The sequence below is a fragment of the Amphibalanus amphitrite genome, unplaced genomic scaffold, assembly GCF_019059575.1.
Source record: "Amphibalanus amphitrite isolate SeventyFive unplaced genomic scaffold, NRLGWU_Aamphi_draft 000101F_arrow, whole genome shotgun sequence".
NCBI lineage: Eukaryota > Metazoa > Arthropoda > Thecostraca > Balanomorpha > Balanidae > Amphibalanus > Amphibalanus amphitrite.
Window position 1 is genome coordinate 88,578 of NW_024881596.1, and position 11,423 is coordinate 100,000.

Below are 11,423 nucleotides of genomic sequence, written 5' to 3' on the forward strand. Positions count from 1 at the left end.
CTTCTACTCTGATTCGCTGCCATGTCAGTAGATGTCACCAGGGTAGAGCGTTTTTTATTACCTACCTTCTCCCCCACCTTATTTATGATCCTTACGAGAACGATGTTTGTTCACTGCCCTAAGTGCCATATCGCCAGGGGGAGGGGGGAGGGGCCGTACGGCCGTCCGCGTTATGAAAAAGGCCCTGGCCTGGCGAGGGTTATTTTCTTAGGTATATACAGGGTGCGCAAAAAGTTTTGGCAGATTTCTGTGTTTCGACAAACGCATGTAATCGGAACGAATATTATCAACACTAGCACCAAATACCTACTGGTTTGCAACAATAAACCAAATACTTTCAGTTCCCTCATGCTCGACATAACCCTCCTCAGAGGCGATGACCTTCTGCAAACGGAGGCGGAAAGACTCGCATGTCTTGATGATGTTGGCGGGGTCCTTCGTCTCCCACCTCTTCACGATACGCGCCTTCAGGGCCTCCAGATTGGGATGGGACACTCCCTATCCTGGTCTTGTGGACGCAATACGCTCTAGATGCTTTAGTCGACTCGACGGGGTTCAGGTTGGGTGACTGAGGGGATAATATCTCCTTAAAACGCCTGCACAGCCGTTATGTTGAGGCCCCTGTTCGTCATAGCCTCGGCGAGGAAGGCGTCTCGCCGCCCGAAGCCGGTGGGCGCCAGCACGTCGCCCTGCGCCAGGTAGGCCGACATGTAGCCGTAGGTGCCGTGCGTTACCACAGTGTGGTTACACTGGGCCAGCAGCGCCATGTCGCGGCCGGCCGAGCCGTCACCGCTGGAGCCGGCGATCACAATGTCGGGCCCTCGCAGCCGCTGCCGCACCCAGGCCAGGTCGTCGCTGCAGACGACGAAGACGGGCCGTCGGTAGCGGCTCCGGCAGAGCTGCAGTGCCCGCATCAGGTAAGCCTCACCCACCAGCTTGCCGTCGTACATGAGATGCACCTGATTGGCGTAGTCGGTGCGCCGCACGTGGACGCCGATGAACGTGCAGCCGGGCGGGCGGCGACACTGGACGTCCGTGTGAAGCCGGAGCCGGCGCTGCGCCTCGTCCCGGACCTCCGGCCGGAGACGCAGCTGCTCCAGCAGCTCCGTACGGTGCTGATCAAAGTGCATCATGTCGCACGGGTTGTTGAGCAGCAGCAGGGGGCGATGCGGCGGTCCGCCGCCGGTCTTCACGTACTGGAAGTAAGACACCTGCCAGAATGCCGCGCTGCTCCAGGGGTGCAGGATCGGGTCGTACCACGGCACATGATGCCGTTCCAGGCAGCGTGCGGGCAGCGTGGGCAGCTGGAGGCCGGCGAATAGCGACCCGAGCGAACGCTCCATCTCGGGGAGGATCCAGGCGGGTCGGTCAGCTGCCGAGTCACGCTGTAGCGCCCACAGCGAGCAGTACTGGCACAGCTTGTTTCCCAGTCGACCACCGGCGTTGATGGTGACAAAACGACCCTGGGGACAGCCGGGCTCTGGTGGGCGGCTGGGGTCCGGCGCTGCGGACGTCCACAAGACCAGACAGACTCCCACCATGGTCAGGCAGAGCACGGTGTAGCGAATACGTCGCCAAGTAGGCCACATGACAGCGGCACCATTTACGTTCATAGCTGTCCTATATGTCTTATCTAGCATACCTAGGGAAGACGAAACCAGACACTGCGAATGTAACATTGGCCACCACTCTTGTCACTGCTCACTAACCACTATCACTGTACCAATGCGTTCAGACCATAACTCCACACTCTCTTCACAAGCTGAGGCCAGAGCTCATTACAACTCACTGAACTTATTGGAACTTACAGAGCTTACGGTACCGCAACCGCTCACGCCAGTAACACAAAGGACCACTGCAGTAAGAATGGGGCCAGACACGACCAAGCCCCCAACAGCTTGTAGGGTTGTCTGTTTGCTCCTCTCCGTGTGTCGTTGTCATGCTCACGACCCATATGAATATTTAGCCATCGCGGTATTTATCGATTTTCTTCATACGTCCAGGCCGAGGTGGGTGGGCTCTGGTGAAACGCCCCTAATTAACCCTCGCACAGACGAAGGTCCGCGCCAACTTCGCGCCGACGACAGGAGGGGGGGGGGGGGCGGATGATCGCCCGCTGTAGGGGGGGGGAGTTTTCCTCAAATAACTTTCGAAGTAGCCAAGCTAGGAACAAACTAATGGCACCATCGTGATCCTCTTGTCAATCCGCATCGAATCTTATATGTGTTGACCTCGAAAGGTCAAGGTCAAAGTTTGAGCTCAAGTCACTTGACCTCAAGGTCATCATATACCTATATCATTCGATGCACCATGACGAGCTGAACACGATGAGACCATCTGCGTGGCTGTACGAGTATCTTGTTCCTGTGAGGAGTTATTAGCAAAAAACTTTGGTGACCCTTGATGACGTCACATGACCTTACAGCTGCCCAAGAGCAAAAAAGGCCTTAACCCGCGCACCGACGGGGGGCGGATATCCGCCCCCTGAGGTTTTTCGCAAATAGCGGAAAAACCGCGGCGCGTAGCGCCGCGAAATTTGGTATGACTATTCCCTCATCAATTTTACACATGGTGTGCAAGTTTAAACCTCCTAACTTTTAAGGTCAGGTCACCAGGTCACTTTGAATGACCCAACCTCAAGTCACTTTTTTGCAACTTTGTCACCGTGCCAGAGCTACAGTAGATGTCGGAGGCCTTTGAAAGTCGCAGGATGTTATTAGGTCATTAGTAGCTACAATTTGTATATCTCGGAATTTTGATGTCGGTGACCTAAGGTCAGGTCAATTTCGCGACCTCCCCATTATAAGTCAATGGGGAAAAATCAACTCCCTGTTTTTACCACTAAAACGGGTCGGAATGGCCCCATATACCATACATGAATTCATATACGATCAACCTTCACTACCTTGAGGTCTGTTTTGCTGTTGGGCAGCTGTAAGGTCATGTGACGTCATCAAAGGTCACCAAAGGTTTTTTTGCCAATAACTCCGTACAGGAATAAGATACAGCCGCGCGGATGGTCTCATTGTGTTCAGCGCGTCAAGACGCATCGAATGATATACATGATGACCTCGAGGTCACGTGATCTAAGGTCAACTTTTGACCTTGACCTTTCGAGGTCAACATACATATCATTCGATGCGGATTGACAAGAGGATCACGATGCTGCCCTTAGTTTGTTCCTACCTTGACTACTTCGAAAGTTATTCGGGAAAACCCCTCTCCATATCTAGCGCCGCCATTTTGACTTTTTCGACCCCTGTGACGTCATCTTTGACCTGACCTGAAAATGACCTTTGTAAAAATTGTAGACCTTGTCCGTGCGTATTCGATGCCGTTTACCGCTTGTCGCTATCTTGCTTCGTTCTCGAGATCTCAGGGGGGGGGGCGGTCATCCACCCCCCCCCCCCGTCGGTGCGAATTGTTGGCGCAGACCCCCGTCGGTGCGCGGGTTAACCCTCGCCGGCCGAGGGGGGTGGGCGGGTGCTGCCCCCCCCCCCCCCATAGGGTTTTTTCGCGATAGCTCCGAACACGATGGCGATAGAGAGCTGAAACTTGGCATACCTGACCTTTGATGCAAGCCAGATTTTTTACACCAACCGCATTTTCGGGTCAGGTCAGGTCACTGACCTATGACGTTATAAGTGAATCTCTGCACGGTCTTCAGATGTCGCAACTTCGCAACGCCCTCACTGCCAGAGGAGCTTTCACAGGGAAATGAAACTTGCAGGATCTAGTATCCATTACGAGTCTCACAACTTGTTCATCTCGGATTTTTCGTAAAGGTCATATGAGGTCAGGTCATTTTCGTGACCTCACCATTTTAACCCGCGCCCCGTAGGGCTACCGGTGGACCCTACCACCCGTAGTGGGGGGGGCGTTTCGGCCCCCCTAAGATCTCGGAAATTTACCGGCCGATTTTCAACATTCAAACGGCGTTCGATAGCCCCACCCGGAAACTACCTTGTGACCAAATTTCAATGACCTAGGTCAAACTGATGACGTCACAGGTCAGGTCAAAGGTCGGATTTTCACCGCTCACAGGCATTTAAAGAAATGTGTTGTGAAATCGAGTAAATTGGTAGGTTATTGAAATCGAGTAAATTGGTAGGTTATTGAAAACCATCGATGGTACATTGTTCGTCAAACAAATACTTCGCTATCTGAGGTCACTGATACCAGGTCAGGTCACAGAGGTCAGGTCACTGAGGGGTCACAATATGAAAGTGTCGTGTGATACATGTTTTATGGTCCATTTTACATGACAAATGCGATTATGTGGGTCAGGCAGCCTCTGGGGCCAGCTAAGGTCACGTTTTGGCGAAGGTCAGGTCAAGGTCAGGTCATATTGGGTCAAATTTCAAAGTTGATATTTTTGCATAAAATTGTTATCGATTCGATGCAGCTCGTCACGGGGAGTTCAATGGTGGTCTTTGTTTTGCCCTACGTGGTCTAGATTTGCCAAAAAAAAAAATGAGTTTGAAAATTTGACGTCATCATTTTTGAACAGTTTTTTTTTTGCTGTAACTTGGCCAAAAAAAGAGATATCGATCTGAAATTTGGTATGTAGATAGAAGACGATAGGTTCTATCACATATATTCCGTTTTTTCGAAACTCAAAAAACTTTTTGGATTTTCTGGCTAATATAACAAAAAAATTGCATTTTTGATTTTTAGGGGTTAAAACTCGAATATTTTAAAAATCCGAGATAAAAGTTTTGTAGCCCTGTCAATTTTACACCTTTTATATCCTGATCATTTTTCTGTATCTTCAAAGCTGTAGGCCTGACAGCTCTTCTTGTGAAGGTCTTTTTTTTCGGTCGAAAATGGCAAAACATGGCAGGGGGTCGTACCCGCCCCCCCCCTCGGCCGGCGCGTATGTAGAAAACCAATAGGTCTGGCGAGGGTTAAGGTAGTCAAGGGTGACTGTATAATGTATATGAAGTCATGCATGGTATATGGGCCCATTCCGAGGCGTTATAGTGAAAAAAACAGGGAGTTTATTTTTCACCATTGACTTATAATGGAGAGTTCAAGCAATTGACCTGACCTTAGATCTTCGACAGAAAAATTCCGAGATATGCAAATTGTAGCTACTAATGACCTCGTTACATCCTGCGACTTTTAAAGGCCCCCGTCATCTATATACTGTAGCTCTGACACGGTGACAAAGTGGCAAAAACGTCATTTGGCTGTTGGCTCATTTGAAGTGATCTGGTGACCTGACCTTGAAAGGTAGGTGGTTCAAACTTGTACACCATATGTAAAATTGATAAGGGAAAAGTTATAGCAAATTTTGCGGCGCTAAGCGCCGCGGTTTTTGCACTATACGCGAAATACTTTAGAGGGGGGAGCGGTCAACCGCCTCCCGTCGGTGCGCGGGTTAAAACTTAAGTTGTATTAAGTTGTGCTTAATCTTTAAAGTACACTTAAGCAAGCAAAAAGTATATCATTCGAGGCACCTTGACGTGCTGAGCACGGTGGTGTTTTTTTTTTTCGTTAACTTAAAAAAGTCATGGGCTATGGTCTATGGGCTATGGCTAACTATGGTCACGTCGTCACGTCATGTAAAAAGTCACCTCGAACTTTTTACATTTTGACCTCCCCAAAACCCCCTAAATATTGACCTAGAGTCACCAAATTTGCAGAGGGGAGAGAATTTCGGGGGGCCACCAGCACCTTCCTACCAACTTTGGTATTTCTAGGTGCCATAGGAGCCAATCGCGAGGGAGGTCGCATCGACCCCTTCCCCTGCCAAGCCGCGTTATGAAAAATGTCCTGCCAGGGCGAGGGTTAACCTTTGGTCATTTTTATAAGTTTTTTGAACAAATTATGAACCAGTATAAAGGCCTGGCTACACTATGCGTTTTCTTCGTGCGTTTTTTGCGTGTTTGCGTGTTTTGCGTGATATCGTTCTAGAAAAAGAACGATATTCCGTTTTTGTGATGTTTTTCACCTTAAATTTTAGTTACATAAGAGTTGTATTAGCTTTTGTATATAACCAAAGTAAAAATTGTATTGTTTATAGCTTTTTTTCCTAGAACGATATTACGCAAAACACGCAAACCTGCAAAAACGCACGCAGAAAACGCATACACTGTAAACTCATTTTGACAAGGGGTTGTCGTACAACGACGAGCGTTTGTCAAAAATACTAATAAAGGTTATGTCGAACGACGAATATCTTGTCATAGTTGGTTGAATCAACAGGGCAAATATAAGTATCAGCCCCAGCACCTAGTCGACCATTCATAAAATTGACGAGGATTATGGAGGCTATTGTGAAAACTACCAGGGTCTTATTCGTAATATGGAACATAGATTTGCTTATGATTTGTTATTTATATCCTTGTCGAAAGAACCAGCTACACCATTGCAACAATACTGATACATACTTATGTAATCTATGTCCTTGTCGCAGGTATCAGCGACACCTTTGCAACACGGACTTAGTTACGCTAGTTAGACGTGTTAGTAGTAACATACACAAAGCTGTTACTTGTTATATAGGTGGCGCCAAAAGCGTTTCCGGCCGTTTCATTTTGAAAGTTTCAGTTGCGCGCCAACCGCCGTGCAGTGATGTGGCCTCCTGCGCACTTCCGTGAAAATGGTAGGTGTTAACAGTGTTCGGTCGTTTTTGTCATTTTTTAATGAAATGTATGTCTTTCAACTGATAGTAATGCAGATTGAATCAGAGAAATTTGCTGAATAAGTGCGTGTTGTATATGGAAGTAAGCACAATGTGTTCTGCTCCAGGCCATATTGTTCTGCATATGCTATAATATAGCGATGCTTTCTTTCAGGCTTTCATCAGGAGCGAAAGCTCCAGATTGCAAGCAAGGGTCGCTACACTGAAGACAGCAAACGGCTGCAGAATCTCAAGAAGTCTAAAAATGAAAAAGCACCTGAATTCCAAGGGGCTAATGAATTTGAATGCCCCTTAGATTCGAATGGGTTTGCCCCTTAAAATTCGTGTTCCGCAGACTTAAAAATAACATATTTCAGAATCAAGGCACTCCTCGATGTTGCGAGTCCCCAAGCCAGTTATTGCGAGGCAGGGAACCCAAGTTGATTATCTTAACTCAAACCTAATGCATGTAAACGTGTGATTCTACAGTGTACTCGTAAGTGATGACGCTCATTGCCTTTTTGCATGCGTTATTGCCCTTGCCCCTTGGGTCATCAGTGTCATCACTATTGTGTATGTAATGTGTATGTACCATTTTAAATACATGACCTACTTTCAGTAATGCTGTTTTGCTGTAATAATGAGACTGCAGAGCGGCGACCTGCGATTTGTGGAGAAAACTGACGAATACAAGGGAGGTCGTTGTAAAACGTTACAAGCCTGAGACTAGTAGACTGCTTACAAGTACAGGTTTGCTGCACGTAGACATTACTATGCTAACTAAGATTTGCATTGATTTGACTTAACAAGTACACGGCTCAGCCCTGTTAAATGCAAACATGCGCAGGTCTTTACCTAGTAACCGCCTGATTATAACTAGGAACACAGTCGTTCACACAACAATGACAAAGCAAACTTTGGTAGCTAGTCCAACGAACTACATGTGAGTGGGTTGTAAGAACAACTACCATGACAAACAATAGGGTCGTTCGATGACATGGCAAAGGGTGCGGGGATTTGCGCTAAATAATTTTCCTTGTAAAAGTAACAAACGTTTGTTGAAATGAGTTTACAGTGTAGTGTAGCCAGGCCTTAACGCCTTTTGGGGCGACTAACGGAGCGAGCGAGAGGGTGAGCCTTGCACGTGCGAATTTCGAGGGGGTACCTCCAGCTGACTTGTGCACGACACCCTACTAACCGGTCTTTAGAGCGATGTGCCAAATTTGAGCACAATCGGCCCAGCCGTTCTCGAGATCTGGAAGCGGCACCCTGCACGTGCGCACGTGCAAAATGGATCCCAACTGACTTTTGCGCGGCATCCTACTAATCGGTCCCTAACCATGTACCAAATTTGGCGCCATCGGTCCAGCCGTTCTCGAGATCTGGAATCGACCCCTGCACGTGCGCACGTGCAGCAGCACCCCAACTCTGGCACATGGATATGCATTGCCTAGTGGGTGCCTACCTACATGCCAACTTTCAGTGCAATCGGCCCAGTAGTTACCGAGATATTGCAACTATTACAAAAGTGACACCTCTTCGTTTTGCACGTGGCACGTGCATAAGGGGTCACCCACATGCATCGGGAATAGTCCAATACTTGGTAGAAGGAATGAAGCTACCCTACAAAAATTACCGCATGTAAATCGGTCAAGTGGTTGCTGAGATATAAGCGTCGCAAAACCGTGACCACGGCCGGCTGGCCGGCCGGCCGGCCGGCCGCTCATGTTAAGAAATTTCCGTTAATCTAAGGAAAGACTACGCTCGCTTCGCTCGCTCCGTAATAATGTGATTACGAGCGAGCGAGCGCAGCGAGCGAAGCGAGTCTTTTCAATATAACGGAAAAATCTCAGTATGAGCGGCCCGGCCCGACCCGGCCTGTAACGCTTTTGAGAGGCTTATATCTCAGCAACCGCTGGACCGATTGGCCTGCGGTCTTTTTTGCTGGGTAGCCCCATCCCTTCTACCCCGTAATTGACTACTTTTGATACACCTCAGTGACCGTCGTGGCACGTGCCACGTGAAAAGTCAAGGGTGTTCAAGCTGTTTTGCAAAAGTAGTTATTTTGAGAGGCTCATATCTCAGCAGCCGCTTGGGCGATTGACTTGCGGTAATTTTTGTAGGGTAGCAGCATCCCTTCTACCAAAAATAGGATCCTATCGATGCATGTGGGTCACCCCCAGTGCACGTGCAAAATACAACAATTAGATGTGTCAAATTTGTTCCCATTTTAATAACTCGGTAATTACTGGGGCGATTTCGCTGAAACTTGGCATACAGGTAGGCACCCACCAGGCAATGCATTCCCATGTGTTGCGGTTAGGGTGCTACTGCACGTGCGCACGTGCAGGGGGCGCTGAACGGCTGGGCCGATTGCGCTCAAATTTGGTACACGGTTGGGGACCAGTTAGTAGGGTGCCCTGCAAAAGTCAGTTTGGACCCTGTTTGCACGTGCGCACGTGCAGAATGCCGCCTCCAGATCTCAGGAATGGCTGGGCCGATTGCGTTCAAATTTGGTACACCGCTAGCGACCGGTTAGAAGGGTGCTTTGCGCAAGCCCGATGGAAGAACCCTCTCGCCCTTTCGCACGTGCAGTCACGAGTGGAGAATCCCCTAGGATGTCTGCCGTTTGTACGTTTTTAGGGAAAACTGCTGCACGCAGGTGCGGAAGATTTCGGAATTGTAACAACAATTTTGCAACACGCCTTAAAATTTCGGACGCATGTCACCTAGTGCTAGGTCAGGTCATCAGGTCAAATTTGCTGGATGATCGTGCTAATGCCCTTTGCAAAGCTTATTCCGTGGAAGTTGCAAACTTCCCACACAAAACAAAATGTCAAATTTGACCGTTTTGACCCTCTTATTGATTTGAGCTCGCACCTGAAATATGATTTACCTACCTACTTCTGTATGATGAAACATGTCGGGCACTGCGATGAAAAAACTTAAAAACATAGAAGCTCCAAAATGAAAATAATAAATAAATTTTCAATAACTTTTCCAGGTAGATAAGAATAATGAGAGACGCTTTTATAGATGGCAGTTTTTTCGTATGGAGACAGCTTTTAGGATTTACAAAAGTGGAAAAAGTTACCCCGGCCGCGCCGGGGTCGGCTGAAAGTTACCCCCCGGCCACGGCCGGGGTGGCCGGGGCAGGTTCTCCACCCATGCGTGCAGTGCTCACTATCTCGCTCGCTCGTTCTTCGCCCGAAAGGCGTTTTACTGGTACTTATGTAAGTACGAACAAATACGAGCTGTTCACGAAAATATCGCATGAACCTCGTGTCGAAGTGTTTTTTTTTTTATCTTAAAAAATTCCGTTTTGACGGTTTTTCCCTCTTGAGGTTGAATCCCATGGGCCTTAGGTACAGTCACCAGCAGTTGCTACCCATCACCCCCGGACGGCGGGGGAGCAAGCTACCACCGCCCCTGCGAGACTAGCGCCGCCATGCGCCAAGAAGTGGAAACACCACGTGACTGAGGCCACGTGAGGGCAGGGTCACGTGATGGAGGGGCGGAGCATAGTAGCTTTTGCGCCCGACACTAACTGAAATGCGGCGCTGTGATTGGGCGCCTTAGCATGAATGAAGCCCCGGCGCCAGAATCAGCCGTTCGCCTTATATGGAAAGTGAGCCTTTGCGTTTCACTGTTCTGTATTGGTTTGAGAGCCACGGCACCATACGAATTGTGAGCCCCTTTGAACGGGTCACCGCCCGAGGCACTGAGGCGACGGCTGTGCCGGGCAAAGTCTCGCATGGTGGGAGAGGTGGGCCAGGGAAGGTGCGATCGAGCAGCCACTGAGGCGTGGATTGGTATTATCCAACCGCGACAAACGATGTCAGCAGCCTCTTCTCGTGTCATAGACAGTGTCTATGACACGAAAAGCTAGACAGACAACGTGGGCAGTGCCCACTCAAAAGCTACTAAACGATCCAGTTAAGAAGTTGGCGAGGTAGCCAGACCAAATAAAAAGTTTTTAATTCGATTTTGGTTGACAAATGACATACATACAAGCCCGCTGTGATGGACCAAAAAAGGAGCTGAACAGTAACAGTTCATACAACTTCTAAAACGCTCAACGGTTTAACAATTCAAAAGTTAAATGTTAAAATTAAGCCTGCATGTTTAAACTCTGGTCCGGCGCGTGCAGGAAGCTTATATTGCCAGTTGCCACTTGCAATTCAACTACGTTGTAATATAACCAAGAGTTCTGTGAGAGCAGCAACTGAAAGCCCCGTTGAGGGGGAGGGCGGCGCGAAACGGCCCCCTCTCCTTTTCAGTCGATATCTCCTAAAGTATAGCAAATATCGCCACCAAACTTTCAAGACCCCTCCAGGCATCATTTTTACACCTTGTGACCAAAATTTTCCAGAGCTCTTATGAAAGGCTAGTCACAAATGACGTGAGAGGGATGCCATGTTCTGTCATTTTCGACCCAATAAAAGGTTTAGCGGGAAGAGCTGTCACGCTTACAGTTTTGAAGATAACGAAAAATATTCAAGATAAAAAAGATTAAAATAAACAGCGCTACCAAACTGCTCACTCTTATTTCCAAACAAAAATTGATTTTGACCATCCAAACTATAGAAGTATAACACCCGAAAATACCAACAACTTTCAAAATTAAACCGGAATAGATGTGATAGAACTATCTGCTCTAGATATGCCAAACTTAAACTCGTTACTCGATAGCTCCATTTTTAGCAAAGTTATGGCAAAAACTACTCAAAATTTATTACGTAAAATTTTTAATTCAATTTTTTGCCGTCACAGAACACACAAAGCGAGCCAAAGG

At 48.1% G+C, this 11,423-nt stretch overlaps 1 protein-coding gene across 1 annotated transcript; it reads right to left on the reverse strand.

The window, feature by feature from the left end:
• Window positions 1-587: 587 nt before the first annotated feature.
• Window positions 588-1,541, reverse strand: LOC122380601 (galactoside alpha-(1,2)-fucosyltransferase 2-like). Its single transcript, XM_043363900.1, has one exon. It carries the CDS (start codon window positions 1,539-1,541, stop codon window positions 588-590), a length of 954 nt encoding a protein of 317 aa, XP_043219835.1.
• Window positions 1,542-11,423: the final 9,882 nt, after the last annotated feature.